Raw genomic sequence first — 24,151 nt, forward strand, 5'->3', positions numbered from 1 at the left:
CCCTAAAGTCCCCCCAGCATTTCCCCGTTTGAAATCATGGAGACCTCCAACCACAAAAAAAAAAAAAAAAAGACTAAATTCTGTCTCGGTGCAGTCTTTATGCCTGCAATAGGAGAAAGCAGCATCTTTGAGGGTCGGGCTGTGCAAAGGGGAGTAGTGCTGCTCTCCAGCTGCCCAACTCTCTGGAGTGGCACAAGAGGGAGCCTCCAGTCCAGCACTTGAACGTGGGTGCTCCTGCTCTGGGGTGGATTTCCTCCACGCCATCAGGTGGGTGTAGTGGGTGTAGCCTGGCGTGCACGGTGAGGAACTGACTGCCTTTTTTTTTGTCCTCTTCTCCCATTTCTCAAGGATGAAGCCAGTGAGCAGCAGCAACGATGTGGCTATGGATGCCTTAGATTTTGATCGAATGAAACAGGTGAGTGGAGAGGTCTTTTTTGCACTTCAGAGGTTTGACGAGCTACCCATTTTCCCCCATGCATGCGCTGTACAAGCAAAACAGCTGTTCAGTCTTCTGATTTCCTCTACAACTAGGCGCTTAGAGGAGGGCTAGCTGGTGAGCAGCAAGAGAGCACAGTCTCACTGCTGTTTGAGCGAGATGTCTGTACGGAAACGTGCAAATAAATAACACCAGCATCTTCTGAGTCCTCGGCCTGGGAGTGCAGACGTAGCTGTTAGCAGTGTCTAGGGCTCTGATCGTCAGCGGAGGCGGGGGACGCAGCACTGCCGTGTTAAACTTGCATTTTCTTCCACCGGTGAGAAGGAAATTCTGAGCAGCTGACTTGTGTTTTGTCTCATCAGGAAATATTGGAGGAAGTTGTAAGAGAGTTACACAAAGTGAAAGAGGAGATAATTGATGGTAAGAAAGAGAAAAATCATTATTTTTCTCATCTTTATGACTAATTTCCCATAGATAAGATGATAGGAACTGCAGAGAGTTCCCTGGTGTTTTCAGACTTCTCTGAGCAGCTCTGATTTATACACACATTTGAGGAACAAGCATCTGCCTTATCTGAGCTCTGATCCTGACATTATGTTTACATCCTTTATTTTTATGCTGTTGACGAGCATTTTCACCCCCAACCTGTGAGAAATTCACTGGCCGGTGTTTCTCACAGGTGGGAGGGTGAGAAAGGGCCTGCCCGTAGCCCGTGGCATGTGAATTTATCACAATCAGGGAGCGTGAAATCACCTGTAACTAGCTGGCCACACAGGTCCGGGATGAGGAGGGGACAGAGTACTGAACTGAAAATCCTTCCCGAGCATCTTTCGTAGGCTTCCTGGGTTTGAAGAGCTATTTCAGACCTTCAATCGATTAGAGTTTTCCAAATAGCCACGTATTTTTCTAATTTATTGAAAAGTGCAACATTTGTACTAAATGTATCAGTACTTTTTTATAAATTACAGTATGTGACTGAACGTATTTTTCAGAGCCGTTATTGAAACACACAGCAAAATACCTATTAGAACCCTGCCTTAGGGCATCTGAAGATGCATGTCCACATGCTACATGCCCCCATCTTAGATTCACACAGAAGGGGGGTGGAAAAAAAACAAAGGAGACTGTAAAACAGCTAGAAATCTATTCCCTGTCCCCTTGCCCTAGACCCATGTGTTGACAAAAGGGTTTGCAGTTGAGGAGACCCTGGCCCTTATGCTACTGTCCTGGCAGCTTGGTCCTCAGAGCTTCCCGAGTTCATTCCAGTGCAAAAAAAAGACATTCCCATAAACCACAGATGCAACTTCTTGAGCCAGTACTGCAGTTTGCAAGCAAACAGCTGACTGCTTACCCTTACTCATTCTTTTACCCTCCACTCATCCTTCTACCAGCGTGTATTTTCTGCAGCCTCTACACTTAGCGTTTTCCATCGCCCTGGGTGTAACGTTGTGCATTAACTCTTTGGTTTGGTTTTCTAGCCATACGGCAGGAGTTGAGTAGAATCAGTACAACATAATGATGGCAAAGCATTTGGACGGTACTAAGAATGCTAGGAAGATCGGATCATTTCTAAGTGTACCAAGGTCATGCAAGATGGTGAGAGAGGACACCGGCACTGTCTTTGTTCTTATACCCTTTTTATTAGCAGACTCAGCACACTTTGAAGCTTGCTGCTGCCTTGGATTCGCTTCATTTTAAAAGTCTTAATCTAAAGAATATTAAATTTTAAATTTCTGGATTTTTTAGATTTCATCTGACACTGCACATTGGATTTGTCAGCCTTTTTTGTATTTTGTATTTGCTTATTTAAATGTATTACCTTTCTTTTTAGTAGTAGATAAGAACACACGTGAACCATTTGCTTTTGATAGATGACTTCAAAGTAATTTTACTAGTAGTCTGCAATGTAAATGAAGATCCTTTGCCAACAGAAATGTATTGTGGCATCACCAGAAGAAACAGAGACATGTTAGTTGTCAGCCAAGAAGTTCTTTGTCTCAGAGTTATCACAATATAAAAAAAAAAAAAATGGTACGTCGGTGCATCACAGTATCTGTGTTCATATTGGTAATAAACTGTTTATTGTCCACATGGCCCTGCCTTCCTTTGTTTCATTTATCCTTTGAGCTCCCACTCTTTGATGTCGCTTGGGTTGACGATGAGAAGGTGGTGCCCGAGACTGAAAAAAAACCATGGCTGAAAAAAAAACCCAGATCCCATCACCTGTGCTCCTAAGAGCTCCCCGTAAATAAAAGGGAGGTAGTTGTGCAGAACAAGGCTACAGAAGGCATTAGGAGGGTGGAAGAGGAAATCACTGCCACAGCACTGCTGAACTAGAGGCTTAAGGGGAGTCATTTGTTAATATCTTACATGTTGCATTCGTCTTGAGCTTCATTTCATGGAAGTGAAGTCAAAGATAGAAGTACAGGACACTGAATCAGTCATAGCTTTCAGGTCATGCACTTTTTTTTTTTCCTTTAGAGCCATTCTTTCCACCAGTGCAATCTTGGGGATTTCTGCTTGACTTAATTTGGTGCAAGCTTTACACCACAGTTGTCTTGATACCATCTTCTTGATAACTTTGTGCAAAAGGCCAAGGATTGGAGTTCAGCTATGGAAATCTGTCAAATATTTCCCCAGCCCCCTGCTTTGCTTCAGGCCTTCCTGAAGCTTTTCTTTTTAAAGTCAGGCCCCAGTTATGGCTTCGGGAGCAGAGCCTGGCACAGCAGCCCAGAAGAGGCTGTGGCTGTCCCCTTGATTGTGTCCCCCAGAGCTCTCAGAGGATGGCAGAGGCAGGAGACACTGCCTGCCAGGTCCAGGAGAGCCAGGAGAGGAGGCGGGGTAGGGCGTGCTTTGCAGTTAGTTGTAAAATATTACCTGCTTTGGCTTGGAGAGCAGGCGGTTGGCCTTCAGCACTCTTCAAAGAAACATATAACCTGCCTTTTAGAAATGTCTTTTTTACAACGTCGTTATACTTTAGATGAAATACAGGAGAAATGGGAGAAATCTGAGTTTAATGCAACGGTGAGCTCCAGACTGATCCTGATGGCTGTTTGCTGTTGAATGGCAGCAGAAGGCGAGAGACAGGTTAGGCAGCAGGGTTAAGATGTCCACATGGGAACTAAAGCAGGCAGACATTGATATGCACCACAATACGACAAGCCCAGACCAGGAGAAGGAGCCTTTCCAGTAGGAAGAACACAGACAAGCATCAGTAATAGCAAAGATTATAATGCTCTGTTGCATAAATCTCGTACAGTAGCTCATGCGTTTCTTAATTATAAACCCATATAATGGCCTACCAGACAACGGCAGGTAGTTTTCAAAACTGCTGCCTCTCAGATGATCACAACTGTTTAGTGAAACTCTCCCGTAATCTTAATTAAGCTTCAGGAAGTTGGGGCCTGGCACGGTTCATGTCTTGCCTTGGAATGTGGCATTATGCCTAAGGTCAGTAATAACTGCCTTGTAATTCAGCTTGGCTATGCTGTGCCCTCTGTTAACATCAGCCACCTGCTGTAAATGAGTTTTTCCTTTCTTGCTTCTTCTACCTTTGCAGGCCTCGTGTAATTAAGACATAATGAGCTGCAGTTTGCACAGGGCCACTTAACAGCTGTGGGAGCAAGGTGCGCAGGGGTGGAAGGAGAAGCTGGGCTGATAGGGGCAGGGGAGCAGTCCTGGTGTCACCAGCATTTCCCTGGTTCCCACCTTACAGCTCCTGCGATGTGCAGAGATGTGGAGAGCAGCTTATCCACAGTAGTGACACTGCCAGAAGGAGTTCCCCCTCCCTCACGTGGGTTGAGTTTGCCTGTGGGCTCTGTAGAGAAGGGTGTCACAGAATCACAGAATCTTCTAGGTTGGAAGGGACCTTAAAGATCATCTTGTCCAACCATCAACCTAACTGACAAAAATAGACACCCACACAACAAACAAGGAGCATCATCACTAAACCATACCTCCCAGCACTACATCAACCCGTCTTTTGAACACCTCCAGGGATGGTGCCTCAACCACCTCCCTGGGCAGCCCATTCCAATGGGCTTGCGGAGGGTACTGCTGCAACAGGGCAGGCCCCAGGCATCTCACATCAGCAGAAATCAAAAGGGGCACTCACCTCCACTCTAACCTGTCATACAGCTCTGCGTCCCTCCTATTTCATCTTGCCAGAGCATTAGTATGGCCACACAACAAAGGGGATCTGGATTAATTTTTAAGCAACGAGAATAAAACTATAGATAGCCCCAAGTGTTCTTTTAACACAGACCCATTTGCCCTGTGGTATAAAAAAAAACCAAACCTGCTTCTGGAAACTTCACTGGTAGTGGCAAGGACAAGTACCCACGGGGAGGACAGGATCACAGCCTTCTCCAGCAGCACCCACACGTATTGGAACTCCACTTGCACCACACATCTGCAGGCACCAGGCTTCCATCCACTTCAGATTCCCACTGAGATGGAGAGTGCAGAGCAGGAGGGCTGTAGGGCTCCCCAGGCAAAGCAAGGTGGGCCTGTCATGGAAATACTGATGGGAGGCAGGATAAGAAGCTATTGCCAATTTTGGCTACCCTCTATTTACACCACAGCCTCTGTGTCAGGCTAGGCTAGTAATCTATAGACCACACAGGTCACTGCATCATGGAAGAGCTGAGTAAGGGAAAGGTGACTCTCCATAGAGGAGAAGGACCATAGTCAGATTAAAGAAGATAGCATAATCTTTATTGTGGTTTTTATATTAACTTGCGACATTGGCCAAGCTTGCTAAGGACACGGGAAGTTGAATGTGTGATCATGGAGTGGCAGCAACACTGAAGTAAATTAATAAAGTGAAGCTCCTCACATGAACACAAAGAACTCAACAGTAGTTCCCACACCAAAGCCTCCTCCTCTGGGAGAAGAGGTACCTGAAGAACCAGTGAAGTCTGAAGCGTTAGAAGAAATCCTGTTCTTCCTCATCTTTTCCAGAAAGAGAACGAGACCAAAACAATATCTGTGAATGAACTGGTGTCCAGCCCCTGCATCACAAAGGTATTTACCCAGACACACGAGGACAGGCTCAGCTGCCCACTACGCCAGGCTAGCTCAAGGACACACTGACTCACGGGATCCAGTGCTGTAGGAGGAAGGAATGAAACTGTATTTATGGAGAAAATGGGCTTCCCAGGTCTAATGGCATACTTCGAGAGACCCAAAGCAATGCAGAATAATCCTTTTCTTTGTTACAGACATGGATTTCCAGAGGAAAACAAAAAAGTCATACTGTTAGAGGGTTAGGGTATACAAGGACCTTTGTAGATCTATTCTCTTTTAACCACTTGGTAAGGACAGAAATAAGTTGTTAGCTTTCCAGGGTGGAGGGAAGTTATAAGATGGCACCTGAACTCCTGACTCCCAGGATATCATTCTGCTTGGTGATTAAGGTTTTTGACGACACATAATTATTGAGGGTAGCCAGAAGTTGATAGTTGGAGAGGACAGGCAGGGAAGGCTTATTCCAGTGGGTAGACATAGCAGATGAAAGCTACCGTGAATAACACAAAGTAAGACACCTAGGGAGAGACACAACCCCAGCACCATGTTCCCTGAACACCCATCCCCTTAGCCCCATCAGTGACAGATTTTACATAGTTGGAGCATCACTTACTTCCCAAATGTCATCAGTGCCCCTTGAATGACAGAACAAAAAAGTTACAATTATTCTGAAAGCAGTTAGAAACAAATACTACCGTAATGTCTCCATGTCTTCACTGGCACATACTCCTGTTGACAGAAAGGGCTATAACACAGAGAAGACCAAGAAAGATGATCAGGAATAGTAACAATCTTCGTAAGCAGCAATTAAATCTAGCACCTTTCCACCCTCAGAAAGCCTTATAGTGCGGAAAAGTATAAGAAACAAGAAACTATGAACACTATTGAAAAGCTGAGTGAGGAGGGACCACCCAGTTCCTCTGGGGACGCATCCAGGTTGCTGATCAGATAGCAAGCAGACTAAAGGAAAGGTTTCTCCATGTCACACTTCATCTCTGCCACTTAGCAACACTGAGTATTAGATCTTAAGAATAGTAATGGATTCAGAAAAAGTTTATACAAAGCCCTGGAATAAAAGTCAAACAGCAGCTACTAAAATAATGATCAAAACGTACAAAAACATAAACATATTTCATTGCATATACAAAATCTCTGCTACCAGCCATTGTCAGAAGACACTAGATTGAGCTAAAGGCACCCTTGTGTTCTCCAGAAAGTATCATTTGCTGCTGCATGCCAGTCCTCCTGGCTTCTGCAGTCCTGTGCATGCAGAGCATCCACACCTCATCTGGCACCAAGAGAAGCCGGTCCTCAACTACACACATGCGTGCTCACACATACACACACCATTCTCTGTTGCAGACCAGGTCAAAGCTCACATGTGGCCCAGGAAGTTAACTCTAAGCCTAGACCAAAGGTTCATATAATCACAGCTCACTCTAATCTACATTCTAAGGGCTACATATACAAATATCCTTTGTTAAAAAGTATCAATAATCTGAAATAGTGCATCCAACTGCTTCAGTTTCACACTCATCCTCTTGGTCCAAGGAGCACACACCAATGCTACTTCAGCACACAAACACATCCTTCTGCAGAAAATTCAAGTCATTCAGATGAACAAACAAAACACGGATGCAGCAGACGGAGTTAGTCCATTAGCTTTCCTTCGCCAGCTTGCATAGTCTCTTAACCCTTGAATAAGGGCCAATAGTGTCATCAAAAACAAAGTCCCACAGAACTCGAATCCAGGACTGGTGATGTGGGAGGTTATCGTAATATTCTGCTGCAATCTTCTTCACCTGGAAGAAGAAGAAGAGAGAGAACGAGCCGTTTAGCTGCAGAGTGTCAGGTGCGTGTCAGTCTTCACGTACAGATCTGATAGCACAGCCATAACCTGAAGTTACTTGTTACTGCTTGTGAACTTCTGAAGTTCAGCCAAACCAGCTGTACTTAAACACATTTAGATACTTCTTAGCAGATTTCTGATGTAAGTTTTGCCTCACGTGTCAGAAATTGAAAGCTGAGGGATCATTGCCTTCAGCCAGAACTATTTTCTCTCATTTGGGAGGTGGAGGGATCTCCACAATGAGATGACTAATCCACCTTATAAATTGCCAAGACTCCAACACACTGTATTTAAAGCCCTGCTTGCCACTCGTTATACTCGTCTGCTGAGGGTTCCGGGTAGGAAAGAAATATCAATTGAGAAAATGCCAGTCACAGCCTTGCCCACACTTAGTTCCCTTTCCTCCATTTGGCTACCGTGATGCAAATCTGAGAGACGGGTTCCTCCAGCAGGCAGAGGAAACTGCAGGGGCGGTCCATTCTCTTCAGTCTAGTGTTAAAAATGGTGCAAAATTCATTATTAGATCATGAGTCTAATAAAATTTCAGCCCTGTTACAAATCCCCAAGCCTTAAGACTGTTGCCATCAGAGAAGCACTGCGCATTGTTGGGGATGGTGCTGGTAGTAAGGCCAGAACCAGAGGACAAAGAGGCTTCAGACCTGGCAGGTTGAGTGGATGATGAGGATTCCCAAGTTATCATTAGTCCCTGGCTCCAGCTAGATGCTCTTTTTGAACACATTTACGAAGCAGCAGAGTCTGTTAACTATTGTATACCTGTACATAAATTTCTGGGGCACGGTTTTATTACAGCTCCACCTCTTAGACAAACAAAGCTCTGTTCTAGAGTAGCTTGTCCTGCTGGACAGCATGACTTGTTGCTTTAGAAACCCTGCAGAATGTTAAAGCCAGCTATGCTGAGCACAGTACGGACTTCCAGTGACGAGCAAGAGGGTTACACAGAAATTGTCAACTGGGAGGAGGGTCTCATCAGCATTCGAGGTGTAATGGTAGAATCTTAGCACAGCATTTTGACTGTGAAGCGGGGAGCATCCCAGCAAAAGTTAAATTATAAGCCAGTACCAGTCACCACCAGTTACCTCATTAATTCAGCTTCCTAGCAGATGCTTCCCAATGAGGTAGGCTGGGTAATGTACAAGTTCCATTAAGATCTTTTACTTTTGTACCTCAGCTCCTACGTACTCCTTGTGCTCATGGCAGTCTTGTGTTGGAGGTGGAAGATTCTGTTATGCTCTGACTGTATTCTGCCTTCCACTGAATACCTCGGATACATAATTCCCTATATCCTGCTTTATAGTGTTGGTCTGTGCTTCAAATGTGGTTAATTTTCAATGGGGTTCAGATAATATCAGCATTTTCCCCTAGAGGTATTTGTTAATGACTGGAAGAAGGGTGATTTCCAGGCACCAGGTAAGATCTCTGGAGATGGAGATTTTATTTCTGACTGGTTGCAGAAGGAGCTAATTTAATTTGGGTTTTGTATCCTCCCTTTTCCTAGCTAGGTAATTGAAATAGCCAGAGGATGAGAGGGAGGACTATTTAGACAGTGAGCTCCCTTGAATGAAAGCCACTAGTGAGGCCTCTTATGCAAACACAAAGCAGGTCTCGGATACCCAGCCCCCAAAGCTTCACTCCAGCTCTGGTGTGGCCATTCCCTAGCACACTGCTGCTTACAGACCCGCACTCCTACTTCCATTTTAGAAGTTCTACCTGAATTTTGACTAGCAACAGTAATTCAGCCCTCATGTATACTACCCAAGTTCATATGGCAAGTCTACCATTTCCCTCTTCTTCAGAACCCCCATATATTTCTTGCCCAAAGAAAAAAAGGTCTGGACCATTTTTTCTCAGCTCCTTACATTATTCTGCAGAGATCTTGATCCCGTTAGACTCTGACCACCATGAGGGCTTCAGAAAGTCTTTCTGTATTGCCCCTCGCATGTGGAAGTGGAGGGATGGAGATTCACAGAAACCAGTTCAGCTCCTAGGAACAATGTCTTAGGCAGTGGCTACACTCTCTGGCACCAAAGGCTAACTAAAAATTACTCCAGTGACTAAGTAGGAAAAAATGGTTCAGCGAAGAGGCCAATAAACAGCCTATGGTTGCCCAGCTATGCCCAGTGCAGCTTGGGGATAGCACTGAAGAGCTCAGGTGAACACAACATGCAGATCTGGAAACTTGCCCTTAAATACATTCCATACACACATTCTGCAGTTGTAGTACAGATATAAAACAAGCACCTAGAAAACAAGTAGTATTGGATAACTAAGATGATTAATCAAAATACTTAGCAGTGATTTTGAAGAAGGTCCTACACACCCCATTCTGGGAGCAGGCAGCCCAGTCACAGCTAGCAAGATACTTGCCAGCATCAAGTGTGGAGGAGTTGCTTGTTCACCAACCATATCTGTTTAGCACCTTCCTGCACAGCATGGTGGCAGCTCATTCTGATTGAGAAGCCTGGTATGAGAAGCCCACAAGAGGTGACCGGGAGCGTGTTACCCTAGACCAGTAGGGTAGGGTACTACCTAGCAGCACCTTGTGCAGAAGCAGGCACCACCTGCACCATCAGCAAGGTCCCTGTGCTCTGGGCAGGACAGCTGTATGAGATGTTCGTATGCAATGGAGAGGAGAAGGTAAATTGCAATAAAATGTTTTTGACAAAGGAATAGAGAAGAGGGAAAATTTAATGAATGCAGTTAGAGGGAGGACTTCCGAAAGGCAGGTGCATGTTTCCATTTTGCTATGATGTGGCAGGAAATGATTTTAAAAGTTTTTTCTCTTTTACAGTGGATCGAGACAAAAAAGTTTCCTGACAAAACCACTTAATCTATTGCAATTTGTTTCAGCATCTCCATATGTAAAGCAAAATTATCTCTCCCTTACCTACCAGAAAATTCAGGGAGTGGGGATGAAAATAATTAGTTTTGAATTCATATTCCCTTTTAAATACAATATTAAACTACAGCTGTTTAGGCAAGGCTAAAAGAGTCATCTTCCACATTGCATTCTGGGTGCAGTACAAAACCTGAGGAAGGCTGTTTCCAGCTAGCAGGTTTTGCAGCCAGATCACAGATCATCTCAAAGAAGATGGCACTGTGTCAAAGCATTCCTAGATCCAGCTCCCGACTTCCCCTCAAGCTTTCCATATTGCATTGGAGATCATCCATTTGCTTCAATTCTTCCCTCCCTTCCTCCTTCCAGATCTCAACTGTAAGTCTTAACTCATTGCTAGTTTGGGAATGGAAGGTATCATGGAAGGAGAAGAAGAGATAGCAAACTCTGCAAGAAGCTTATTAGGCCCTTGGCACCTGGTATATTGAGGGTCTTCAAGTAGATCAAGGTGACAGGTAAGAAATCACTGTAGACTGAAACTCTGGGTTTGTGCTTGTGGAGCACAGCAACAGGATCCCAATCCTACTCCACTGTATCAGATAGGCACAAAATTAAATGCAACCTCATATTTCACCATGGCTGTTACAGAGCCTTTGTCCTGGGGCTGTATGGAAGCTTGAGATTCTTATGACAAGAAGCTAAAAGATTATGTTTAGAATCCTAGAAGGCATATTACAGAAGTTCCCTCCATAGTCCTTAAGTGGGGGGGAGTGCTCAAGCTAGCCCTCCTGGCCATCACAGGGTTAATGGAATCTGCAATTCAAAACCAGCACATCTACCATGTTTTCCAATCTTGTCTGTCTAATAAATCTGGTTTCATACCATGTCTTTTCCTTTTCCCACAAACTTAATGAGTAACTAGTTTGCCTCTGGTAACACTGCAGTTTTTATTGCAGTTTGTAGGAAGAGTACTGAGTTCCTCCTTGTTCTCCTGTCCCCTCTCTTCATAAGTATATTCAATCCTTCACACAATGAAGAATGGATCTTCTTACTCATTTGGTAAACAATACAATATTTTACAGTTATAAGCCTTCATGCATAGACTAGTCTACTTGTATGTCTATGGGGGTTTTTTTAGAGCAGGTCCCTCATTATAAGGTTAAATTTCATGGTCTCTTGCAAAATCTCTCATTGTACTAGTGGGACAAGTTCTTACTGCACACTCATGTCACTCATCTGTAATACCTATAGGCTTACAGCACAGCCTAATTCTTCCTCTTTCAAATCCGTCACACTCCCAGGGTAAAGGTCTTTGCAGTGGCAAATAAATTACTCGGAACATTCTGAATGAGACACCTGTAACAAAGGACAAAGCTGAATTTACTTTTCTGATAAGCAAGTGGAAGAGCCAGACTCTTTCCAAGACTAAGATCCAGTGATCCTATGATCCTGTTTCTCCCCTGCTATCAATCAGGCAGGAATCAAATACTTGCCAATATCCAACAATAAAAATAGCTATACTGAGAGGTCATCCATATTGCACAATTCAACTATCAGAAGTTCAAGTGCTTAGGAGACCAAATCTGAAAAAACTAGACTTGCTGTGTGAAGAATTTTTGGGAGGTTAAGCAGAAGAGACCAAGGGGAGGTTTATACCCCTACCTGTTAGGAAGTTCAAAGATTAAAGCTATCCAAGGAGGAGCTGTCCCCTTATCTCCTTCAACCAAACAGGCAGAGAATTTTTCTCCTCAGTTTGCAGGGAAGAATAACCAACTTCCTTTAATGGACAAAGGCTTTTCTACAGTAACTTATGCCAACGGATTTTCACATCGTAATAGATTTTTCACTCATCAAAGACTCAAAGTTTTCCATATAGTTCTGTCAGGCAACAAGGATTGACAAGCCTGGTATCTCCTCCACCAGCAGGGCAAGTCCCAGTTGCCCAAGAGCTAGAAACACAGAACACGAGCCTATGAAATTCAACTAATAACTCTATCCTCTTTACACAGGAGGGCAGACACTTCCAGCTGCTGCACAGCCTCGAGGAATTAGGCTGAACTATTTGTGATGTGGGTGGGGAAGAGCTTTTCAGGTCTCAATCAGGTCTGGTGCAACAGTCCCAGCAAGTTCAATTAGTCACTCACCTCCCTCGTAAGATGCAGAGCAAACCTCCTCTTCTTCTATTTACATTTCAGTAGTCTAAGTATCTAAGCCTATCTAACAAGTTTGAACATTTGAAGCTAAATCTAAGCTCATAGACTTCCCAGCCGAGCTATCAGGTGTATCAGCAATGGGAGTGCCTGACAGGAGAACTTCACCTGTGAATGGGTCTGCTTTACCAGCTGCTCTGAACCCCACCAGGCATGGCCAGTTTCTCCAGGACAGATCTCCAGCAGTAATAAAACAGAACTGGAGGCTATAGAGGCGCTCTCCACACCCTTCTACACTACAAGAAAATCTCCTCGTACATAGTGTTTCTGTGATGAAGAACATTAACCCTTAAGGCAGGGTTTGCCTGCATGGTAAAAGTTGTAGAAGTTACGCAGTAGTGGGGAGGTCACAGCTCCTGAACTTCAGCATCTTCAGCTCTACCTCCACCTCATGCGGGTGTTACACTAGTAGCCCCCAACCTTGCACCCAACCAGAGACAGAAGATGTTTCCTTCCTACTATGCCAGAGGATTTGTATGCAGGAGTAACACTTTGAAGGCACGTACCTCTAACACTGTGAGCACCTGCCAAGGAACCCTTGTATTAAAACCCAGAAGAGCAGCTACATACCTGGGGGGAGATTGAAAACCACTCCTAGACACCTGGGCTTTGCAAATTTGATTCCCACAACTGATAAAACATAAACAAAAAGGGACTTGACTTTCAAAAGAGGAAAGCCACAGCACTTTCCCAATGACAAATCAGGCATCCTTAGTTTCTGTGGGTGGGGCAGAGCTAAAACAAGTCATGTAGAGTGGGGCTTTATTTTCTAGTGCTATATGTGTCAGGCTGGAACATGCCCCGATACTTACGTCACCTCAAAAATAGAAGGACTTTTGTTTGATGTTAATCAAGCAATATAGTTAGCAGATTGATTGTTAGACAAATTTCAAGTAGTAATTGCCACCTGCCTCACTTTAGATGGGCCTTTAAAATTTCAAAGAGATGAAACCTGGTGGCTGAGAAAAAGAAATGGAGAACTTTAGAGTATTGTTGGAGGATTTTGACATGCAAAAAGTATTCCTTGAGCCCTCTGAGGCTCCAATGTTCTTTTTTCCATCAAGTAAACTAAATACTACAACAGTTTGGCAGCCATTCCTCTCAATCTCCTGCTTAAAATGAAAACATTAGAAAAAAATCCCAAAGGCTTCCTTCTTTTTCAAAATTGATCCATTGCTATGATTCAGATTTCTTTGAGACAGTTTATCAGCTTTTATAAAAAACCAATTCACTTGTGCAATGCCACACTTACCATTGGCAGCCTGCATCCAGGAATGCTGGGGAAGTCATGATGCTCCATGTGGTACCCTACATTAAAGGTGAGCCAGTTCAGAGGTCCGTAATAAGAGTATGTCTCATACCCTTTCAAGAACATATAGTGTTCTGCTATGAAGTGCCCAGAAATGGGATGTAAACCCATGCAAAGAATTGTACCTGCTATTAAGTAAATAATAGGTTTGAGCCCCCAAAGGTAGTAAATTATAAGGTCTATAGAAAACTGGACGAGAGCATTAAAAATTTCCATCCTTGTAATTGCTTTGGGGTTCACATACAGTGGCCTCAGACTGTAGAATAGAGGCTGGAGGAAAAGCCAAAGCAGTTTCCGAAGTGGTGTACAGAAGAACCAGCCTTCAAAGTCTGTGGGAATGTCCACATCCAGGCTGTCCCCACCAAGGTACCGATGATGGTCAATGTGGTATTTCTTGAAGGAGGCAGAATAAGGGATGCCAATCGGCAGGTTGGCAAAGACTGCAAACCATCGGTTCCACTTGGCCTGCTTGTTCCCAAAGGCGACGTTGTGTGAAATATCATGGATGGCTAGGGTCAGGGAATGGTTGATGCAACCCCCAAAAGCATAAGCCCAGAAGAAAATCCATTTCCAAGATAAGTCTTTCACCAGGTAGCATGCTAGAAACTGCACGAAAACCATTCCAGATACAATCCACTTTAAATGTGGATCCGGTCCCATCAGAGTCTTGATCTGTGGATACTTTGCTAAAGGGAAAAACACAGAGAAAACCTCATTAGATCACAATTAGGTACCAGCACTCCGTTTTTATCACCATATGTTTGAGGCCCTAGTTTTATGAAGTGGCAATTCCAAAGCAGGATTGCCACCACAGTGAAAGCTTTCCTGATGTATGGGATCCATTCCCACTGCCAGCATCATGTTCAATTGTCATTGATACTGAGAGAAATACATACACACACACATATATGTACACAAAAAAAAAATTATCCTGATGGTCAATATGTGGCATCATGTGCCTTCACAAGGATAAGTATTAATATGCCAAAACCCACCAGATTTAAGCTCTAAGAAGCACCTTCTGTCAAGTCTTTCATTTCCCCTTTTGTTTTGCCCAATCTATTTGCTGTTTTCCACAAAAAGGATACAACTGTCTTCTTTGTAGCCCTTTCCATGCTGTTGCTTCAGACATACTAGCAGTGGAAGAGGGCTGAGCAACAGGCTTGCCAGGTTCTGCTCTGTGGTTAGGTGACAAATATAGCATTAAAAAAAATAATTCCTAAGTAGTTGAGTGTTCACCGGTGCTTACAATGTGTACAACTCTATGCACATCGTAACACCACAACTAAGTCAGTAATACTATCAGGAACTTGTAAGAAACAAACATTATTTCTCTGTTCCCATTCATTAGCCTGTTCCCAAGCCACACACCAGAAACAGGCATGAACGTCACATCAATAATCACACAACAGCTTCATGCAGCCTCACAAATGCTGCCGCACAGCCTCTGAGAGACATGGACTAGGCTTGCCTGGTCTGACCTGGGTCAGGACAGGACCAGATTACTGATCTTTAGTTCCACCGGCCATTCATTTGTCCTTTTAAGAAAAAAAAATACACAGAGAAGTACAGCTTATCTTCTAGGTGCTGTTCATTGCTTCAGGTCCCGTCTTTACTAACCCACGCTTCTCACGTCCAGTATTAACTTGCACATGAATATTTCCAATGTTTTATGGCTTTTACCCACCCGCTGGCCTCCCTCCTCTTACTCATACTCTGCATTTCTCAATAATTACAGCTTACATAGATAAGACTCGAGGACAAGTTACTCCTTCTGAACCCTGAGGTTACACAGTGTGTCCCTGTAAGTTTGATAGGCCTGTTTTATGAATAGAAAAGTAAATATCATCTGACTGACACTGTATGATACCAAGGCAATAAACACAGATTATAATAATTTGCACCTATGCAGCTGTATATACTATAAACAAAGGCAGGAGACAATGCACAACTTCATGTGACCTTGCAAGCAGTGGCAGGCACTGGGGGACAGGACACAGAGGAGGTTTTTATAGAAACAAACCCTGAAAATTGTGCAGAAATCAGACAGATGAAGCACTACAGGAAGCAGATTGATCTGCTCATGCTCTGCAGCCATTCAACCGACTTTTGGGCCTGTTGGCCAACTTCAGCCCAGCTTAACAGCGGTTAGAGACAATAAAGATTAGACAGGCTTTGCAGAAGATGGTATGAAAAGGGATATTCTCAATTCTTCCCCTTGTGAGGACAAAGGGGTAAAATCACCATGAGGAGTATTCAGGCAGGGGACATATTTTCTAAGTGGTGGGAAAGCCCTAGTAAAAGTTCACATCTTTCTAAGTCAGCCAATTTTTTTGATAAAAATCTTTAGAAAACCCAGGGGTTTGGGTTTTGCTGTTTTGTTTTTGTCCTTGTTTTTGTAGTTCTTGGAATGAGTTTTCACGTTAGAAATGCTAACATGCTAGAAATTGTTCTCTGGTACCTAGACAGGTACCAAAGTTTTACCCAAAATGCCAGGTTATCTATTCTAAAGAATAACTTGATAAAATGACCTGGTCAGAAAAATCTGTTAGCGAAATAGAATCTATTCTATAATATAAGAAATATAAGAGATAGGTTACTGCAGTCACCAGAAGAGATGAAGAGATGTAAACCAACCAAATCTGTTCCTCAGCTTGGTAAAACTTTGACCAAAAAAATGTTTTAATGGGATGGGGAAATGACTAAGAGATGCTGTATGTTGTAGCTCAAGACAATGGAAGCTTTGGACCTATTTCTTTTTGTTGCAGCTAACAAGGACTGAAGATCACATTTGGAAGGTTTCAGAGTGGTAACTTTCAACCAGCAGCAACAGTGTCTGCAAGCAGCAACACAGGTGGGTTGCATTTATCACAGGTGAGAGCTATTAAGTAACTTGCTAGGGTTTAATATTAAATGCAACACATGATTAACTCCTCTCCAACAGTAATTTTTTGCATACTGGTTAAACCACAGTAGTGTGTCTGTTTATCATTAATACTGATAAACCCTTCCCATTTCCATGGCACAGGGAAACCTTGGGGTGGCTGGCAAACTGGGCTGGTGGGTTGGTTCACTGGAGGCTAAAAGCCCGGCTGGTGGAGTAGCCTGCCAGAAAGCCTTTGGTTCAGGAACACTTCACACGCAAGACGTTGGCCCTTTCGATACCTGAGGCCAAGCACTCTTCAGTGAGATGCACTGAATCTCACATTAAGTGATCCTGATGACTGCAGTTTGTATATAAGGTGATGACACAAAGATGTATCCTGTTTTTCCCTCGTGTCCATGCCTTGCAGTTAGCTGAAGGAACACTAGCAAGGCAAGATGGAGCACTTACAGTTGAAAAACCTGTAAGGCTGCAGTGACAAATGTCTGCTGGTGATCAGCTGGGCTGTGCAAACCAGGGCTGTGCAGACCAGTGGCAGCCACCTCCACATCCCAAAAGCAACAGAGAATCAGACACAGGGCTACTGTGCAGTGCTGAACCAGGAGCCATAAAGGACTATCAGACCTGTGGCAGTCACGCAGTAAAGACAACCTTTGTTTCCTAGGAGTTGCCCTTGGAGAAGTAAACAGACACCGACTCTCCGCTCCTGAGACTCCTAGAGTCTCACCTGCTCAAAGATTTTCATCATGCTGCTCTTTGCTGAATTGCTTATGTTTTGGTCTTCTTGAGCACTTTTCCAGTGTAAAAATGACCAGCTTCTACACAATCAACGTCCATCGCTTCCCAACAAGCACTGGGTCATATTGGCCGTAAAATGTAATCTATAATGAGCTCTTCATTATGCACAATCATGGCATCGAAAGGGCACAGGAATAGGAGGAAAAACACCCAATATTCAAACCCCCACCAAGTTACGTGACCACACTGGACCAGGATTTGCCCTTTACAGTAAAATAGGACCAGGACAGCTCCAGCTACTCTGACATCTCCACAGAGTATTCTCCAACCTCCAGATCATTGGGAAAGTCTGTTAGTTCATCCTGGCAGACTGCTTATCCACACGTGCTGCTTCCAGGCTGTCCATCACGCTGCCATTCAGAGGGTGGGAATACTGGTGTAGACGTACACCTGTGGAGAAGCATGATTTTTCCGTCCTAGCATACCACAAAAGCAGTGCAAGCACTTTAGTAGTGGTGATACCCACTTTAGTGGGTAGATATAGTTAATTCTGCCCAAATAGCTCCACAGCCTCTACAGCATAACCTCAGAGCAGCTGAAATCTGCACCATGACGATGAGAGACAGCATCTCCCTCTTGTACAACAGTCCAGAGAGAACAGATGCTCCAAGTATATTTTAAGAAGCATTTATGATTCTGAAACAATTCAGTTACTAAATTAACATTTCATGGAGATCACTCTAGTGTTGTGTTTAAGCATCAGTCACCTTTCTAGAAGCACACATCACTCTGAAACACTACTGACCAATTACTCTAGCTACACACTTTTTTCCTTAATGTTCCTCTCAGTGATGCTTAATTAATTGTTTCTGGAGAAGTTGTCAGTCACTAGGTCTTCATGTTCCTCCTCCTCAGGAGATAGTGAATATTTTCTTCTGCACCCTCACTCATCCTTTATTCCCACTGAAAATGCTCCTGAGATGACTCAGGAGAGACCCAGTTAGACCTCAGTGATGGCAGCAGACACAATTTCTCCTTGATGTAACACCACATACTTAGCACTTGCACATTTTGGCACACATGGGGTTTGGATGTAGGCACGTGGGAGCTCTGCACAAACACAGGTGGAGGTTGACAGGAGCAGCAGCCCTGCTCACAGCCATGAGAAGCTAGTAGTAACAAAAGAAGAAATTTAATTTCTTCACATTCCTGTATTTTGACCACAAGTGCAGCATATAGGTACAGTCAAAGTAGAGATAAGTATAAGACTTTTAGAAGACCTTTTAAAAAACGGGAAGAAACCCCCTCTGTGATGCTACTATGTGGACTATGTTCTATCAACTATGAGTCCCTGCCAGAACAAATAAGAGATACCAGGCACAGGATGTTAGCTTTACTGCCCCATGCCCTATGCTGGAGCTGGTATATGGACCAAAAAAAATAAACAAAAGAAGTCAGTTTCCTAACATGATAGTGTTTTGCTTTTTAGCAGCTCATGTCACGAACATGCTCATAAACAGCACAGAACACTTGTGCCCTTGGCACAAGAAAGACGTGGACTTGTTGGAGCGGATCCAGAGGAAGACCACAAACATGATGAGAGGGCTGAAGCACCTCTGCTGTGAGGACAGGCTGAGAGAGTTGGGGTTGTTCAGCCTGGAGAAGAGAAGGCTCCGGGGAGACCTTATTGCACCCTTTCAGTTCTTAAATGGAGCCTATAGGAAAGATGAGGACAAACTTTTTAGCAGGGAAATGCTAAATTGTTCAAGGTCAGTTTGGATGGGGCTCTGAGCAACCTGGTCCAGTTGAAGATGTCCCTGCTTATTGCTGGGAGGGTTGGACTAGATGATCTTTAAAGGTTTCTTCCAAACCTTCTGTGATACTATGATTAATTCAAGCCATACGTGAACCAGGACACACAGAGAGGACAACGTGCATGATAAAAGCTTCTGCCTTTGAACAGTTTCCTGCCCCCTCCAGTGTGCAAACTAATAAGAAACCTTTCTGGCCCAACTTACTACATTAATTTTTTTTATATTCTTGTATATGTGCAAGGATAAGGGTCTTAATCTCATATTTGCCACCCACAAGTTCCTAAATTGCTTTATGCCAGCTGGTCCAAGGGAGCTGGGTCACCTAGAAGTGGCCACCAGAGGCAAAGCACCACAGTGGTGCCACACTGCCAATGTCAACCAAGATGGGTGGTGTCAGCACATCACTATGACAGCAGCTACAACCTCCTTGTTTCGCTTGTTTATTAGCTGGTTCAGAGTAAAGGGGTGTAGGAATGCAAGAAAGAGGGCTTCCAGCTCCCTCCGAAACAAAAACCTGCGACATGGAGTAAGCAAAAGCCTTCAGTTGCACTTAATACATTGCCAGCAGAAGACCAGAAGCACCTAAACCAGTGACTTTCTGCTCATGTGATTTATTTTATAGGTGATGCCCACAGGGAATTGGCATGAGCGCTGAGATAGCAGCTATTCTGAATGTGCTCATCAGTGGCAGCACTGTGCCCACGTACTGCAGCACAAAGGGGAAACAGACTCACAGGTTCTTTGCCAGAAGCATATGTAATTCAGAGCTTTGATTTAAGCTAAGGAGATATGCATCTTGCACATTTCAGTAGGTACAATTTATCAGAATTTTCATAAATGTGAGGTTTAAATAGGCAAGAGAAGAGTCAGCTCTTCCAGTCAGCTCTAGACTAATCTCTAAATAAGTGAGTAGAGCTGGAAGCTATTATACTCGGATCGGTGGATTTTGGCTTTTTTATTTTGTTCCACCTCTCCCCACCCACCCACCCCATGCATAGGCTAACATCTCAGCCTTTCTACAGGATAGGGCACACATAAAACACTTGCACCATCTCCACTCCAATAACTTGTCAAAGAACTAATTATATATTTATTAATTGTTTATTAATTGTTCTTGGATGTTAGATCATATCCTGGTGCTTCTAGCCTATCCTGAGCAACACTGATTCAGACCTTATCCTCAGCAGCAAACAAGTGCTTCCTTAACAGGCTGCCCAGAGAGGTTGTTGAGTTTCCTTTCCTGGAGATATTCAAAATCCACCTGGATACGTTCCGGTCCAGCCTGCTCTAGGTGAACCTGCTTTGGCAGGGAGGTTGGACTAGATGATCTCTGAAGGTCCCTTCCAACCCCTACAATTCTGTGACTCTAAGGATCCTATGAGGCAAGACGTTTTCTGACCAACCTTCAGTAATTGTATGAAGCTAAATCCAACCCACAGCACAAATAAGATCTCATTCTTTTCATGCCACAACATATTGCTCATTGCTTGCCATTGGAAAGCTGTTTGCAGGAGAAATGACCATTCACTGTCCGCTTATGGTGCTACCAGCATCTGAGCAATGATTTTCTTTATCTTCTCTCAAGAAAGAAAAAACACTAACACTTCCCACTGTGCAAGACCATAGTTCTCCAAGTATTTCAATCCAACAAACCCTTACTGCCACTGAAGTAGAAATCCTGTTTCGACTAGAAGTAGATAACCCCTCTGTGTTATCCCCTGTGTTATATCTCCCTCTAATATTATATATATATAAAATATTATATAACTATACAGCAAGGCTAAGCAGACTCAGATGAAAAACAACTTTCTTAACGTCAGATTAGTTTTTAGGCAGGTCTTTCCCTAACACAGCTCACTGCAGCATTACACAAATCTCAGTCCTGACACAGGACAGTAACAGGCTTTTCATAAACAAGAGGGTGAAAGAACAGCAACAAAACAATTCAGTTCAATAAACTGAAAAGCGTGAATAACGTGTTCAGGAACGTGAATAACGTGATCAGGGTGGCAGTGCCAGCTTGGCAAGAGATCTCCACCGTAACGCAGAAATAGCTGGCACCTCGACGGTACCAAACACAAACTACATTTTAATACCTAGAGTCTAAGAGGAAGATACTACAAAGAGATAAGAGATGAAGAGATCACCTCTCCCTTGCGCAAAATGTTGATGTATTTGCTGGTATAATTATAGCCGTGCCTGGTAGGTTCATCTACTCCAACAGTGTCCTGCCATAAGCTAACTTCCAGCCAGTGCTGTTGATAAACACAGCTCATAGCTCTGCTGCTCAACTGGAACAGGTTGCCCAGAGAAGCTGTGGATGCCCCATCCCTGGAAGTGTTCAAGTCCAGGTTGGATGGGGCTTTGAGCAATCTGAGCTAGTGAAAGATGTCCCCGTGGTAGGGCAATTCACGGGGTACTCACAGGGTTACCATTCAGACATATTGTCACCGACTAGAAATATCTTCTAGACACCTGGGCCACTAACTCTCAAGGCAGGATATACAGCTCTGTGACACACCAACTGCTCTACAGAAACATATTGGAACAACAGCTTAAGGAAACACCACTTATGTGGAAAGAAACAGCCTTATGTGCTTGTCAGTTTGCCCATATTTTTTTCCTAATGGATAATTTCAATTTGCATTTAAATCCAAGTGTCATGCCTGACATTTCAAAAAGCTGAGCCTAAACAGAAAACAATCAAGTTTCAGTGCTTAGCAACTAAATCATTAACCTATTGAGAGGAAAATACTTCCTTTAACAGCATGGAATGCTGTCCCCAAGGCATTGCTATATACAAAAACATAAAACAGGTGGGTATTTATGGATAGTTGTTCATATGTATGTAAGATTCTTACAGTGCACTGCAGCCTAGTAGACACTAGACACTTTGGTCAGTACATACTCTAGATACCAGGGGGTTGCTGACTCTCAGGCTTTGAATAATAGAGTGATGATCACTATACCAATATCATATGAGATACCATGATTGTTTCAATAACTTTTGGTAACATTTTGGTATTCAAAACGCTAGTTTCATGACCCATTCTGCCTTGTCAGACGCAGATTGTTCTGCCTACAGCTTCCAGGTCTCTCTTTCCACGCTGTATTTCTCTATGTCCTTCCTTCTGCTCCCAACAGCTGGGGCAGAGGGACCTGCAAGGAAGCAGATGGACCTTGATTCCAATTGCTTGTTCTGAACCCAAAGAGAGTGGGACCAAACCCTCTGCAAGTGGGCAATTGAAAGGTCCTAAAAAGAGTTTGCTGCAGCAAGCATAAAGAAGTCCAACCACTCCAGTGCCTCCTTCCAATACAACTTCATCATGGTTTGCAGTCCCCATTCTCCAGCAAGATAACGAAAGGAAGAGATTAGCGAGGAGAGAGACCTACCATACCCACTCCTACCCACAGCTCACCCAAAACATAGTCCTCTTGACCAAGCGGATGAGTAGCATGACACCAAGAAGCACCATTTTATATAATAACATATTTGACTCTGCATCATGATTACATAGTAAAATAATTATTATTTTCCTGCATATAATCCAAACCTAGATATTCCACCACCACATCTATACCGGAAACGTTTTTGTAATTTAGATTAATCCTGGATTAATCTACTAGATTGTGGAGGAGTTTAGAAACTACACCCAATTGCCATAGACCCTGAGCAGCACGTCAGCCACAAGTCCCAGTGCCTTCCTTTATAAAAGATCTTTAAAAACTTTATCCTACTCATTAGAGGGAAGGAAAAAAATCCAACCAAACAACTCAAAACAAAAAAGGGGAGGGGTGGGTGGCTCAAAATCTTCTTTATTAATAAAGCATTGACAAGATGTTTTCAGGAGATACGCAACAATATTCTGCAGCAATTCTGAATTACTAGTTCTTTTCAGAAGCTCCCTTCAGAAACTCAAACCCCCAAACCAAAAGCAAAACCCTCCCAACCCATCACACTCCCGTTCGCAGGTAGGTGCTGCCCGTCCAGCATGAAAATACAAGGGTGCACCTTGTCCCTGGCCGGCAGCGGGGACTTCCTACCGCAAACACTCAGCCACAGCCTCATTTATTTTATTGCACTGCCGGGACACCGGGAAAACCCGCCTGCAGGAGAGCTCCCGCTCACCCCCGCCCCGCACGGACCCCGCAGCGCTGCCGCCCCCCCGCCGGCCCGGGGCCGGGTGCGGGATGTGGGGACGCGGCTGCGGTTGGTCACCCCGCAGTGTCGCCCCGCCACCGCCGCCCGTGTAACCAGCCCTGCCTCTCCGCTGCCTCCTCCAAAAAAAGCGAGGAGGAGAGTTTGGGAGAAGCAGCACCCCCCGACGGGGAAAACACCCCTCCGAGCTGCAGCCCCCGCGCTCCGCAGCCCGGCGGCACCCGCATCGGGGGAGCCGGCACCCGCATCGGGGGTTTCCCCCGCCCTCGAAAAAAAGGGGTTCGCTCCAGCCCGGCCGGCGGCCGCTTCCCAGCCCCTCGACGTACCCAGGATCTCCTTCCTGCGCTGCGTGTGGGGCTGCTCCGTGTAGACCCACTCGAAATCCCCGCGGGTGACGCGGTTCCCCATGGCTCCCGCTGCGCGCCGCGGTCGCTCCGCGCCTCCTTTTATAGCTCCGCGCCCGGCGGAGGGACGGGACGGCTCCGCCCGCCTCCTGCCTCCGCCCCGACGGCTGCCTCTCGCCTCCGGCGGGCACCGGGGCTGAGCCCCGACGGGGCGGTCGCGGGGGGAGCCGCGGGAGCTGCAGAGCCCCCCTCGGGCGTGCGAGGAGGGGGGGAGAGGGTGCCTCAAGGCTGGCTGTGGGGCAGGAGAGGGGTGACCGCCACGCTATAGGGGGCCTCGAAGGTCGGGGAGCGATGTGTGTGGGGTGGGCGGTGGTTTGCAGGGCAGCGGGATCCCCATCGTCCTGCTGCCACCACCGTGGGGACCACCGGGGCTCAGCACAGCCACTACGGGCATCCCATCCCCTCTGGGGACAGCCTCAGAGAACACGGGGGTCACCAGCACCACAGGTCTGTCCCCAAGCACTTC

At 44.8% G+C, this 24,151-nt stretch overlaps 2 protein-coding genes across 3 annotated transcripts in view; one reads left to right on the forward strand and one right to left on the reverse strand.

Moving 5' to 3' along the window:
- The window catches only part of EVL (Enah/Vasp-like), a 143,772-nt gene extending 141,243 nt beyond the window's left edge, over positions 1-2,529 (forward strand). The window contains exons 13-15 of the mRNA XM_014957564.1: positions 349-415; positions 799-856; positions 1,915-2,529. Of these exons, the coding sequence (XP_014813050.1) occupies positions 349-415; positions 799-856; positions 1,915-1,952 (163 nt within the window). The 3' untranslated portion in view covers positions 1,953-2,529. The remainder of the gene's footprint in view (positions 1-348; positions 416-798; positions 857-1,914) is intronic.
- Positions 2,518-23,714, reverse strand: DEGS2 (delta(4)-desaturase, sphingolipid 2). Of its 2 annotated transcripts, XR_001413732.1 has the most exons (4): positions 23,608-23,714; positions 13,630-14,372; positions 4,734-7,266; positions 2,518-2,615 (listed from the first exon to the last, which is right to left on the reverse strand). XR_001413732.1 is itself a non-coding variant. In XM_014957562.1 (3 exons), the coding sequence occupies exons 1-3, from the start codon at positions 23,687-23,689 to the stop codon at positions 7,123-7,125; spliced, it is 969 nt and encodes a 322-aa protein (XP_014813048.1). In that variant the 5' UTR covers positions 23,690-23,714; the 3' UTR covers positions 2,518-7,122. The 2 variants fall into 2 exon arrangements, 1 of the variants encoding a protein (XP_014813048.1); XM_014957562.1 differs by having other exon boundaries at positions 2,518-7,266.
- Positions 23,715-24,151: the final 437 nt, after the last annotated feature.

Source organism: Calidris pugnax, unplaced genomic scaffold, assembly GCF_001431845.1.
Source record: "Calidris pugnax isolate Ruff unplaced genomic scaffold, ASM143184v1 scaffold211, whole genome shotgun sequence".
Lineage (NCBI taxonomy): Eukaryota > Metazoa > Chordata > Aves > Charadriiformes > Scolopacidae > Calidris > Calidris pugnax.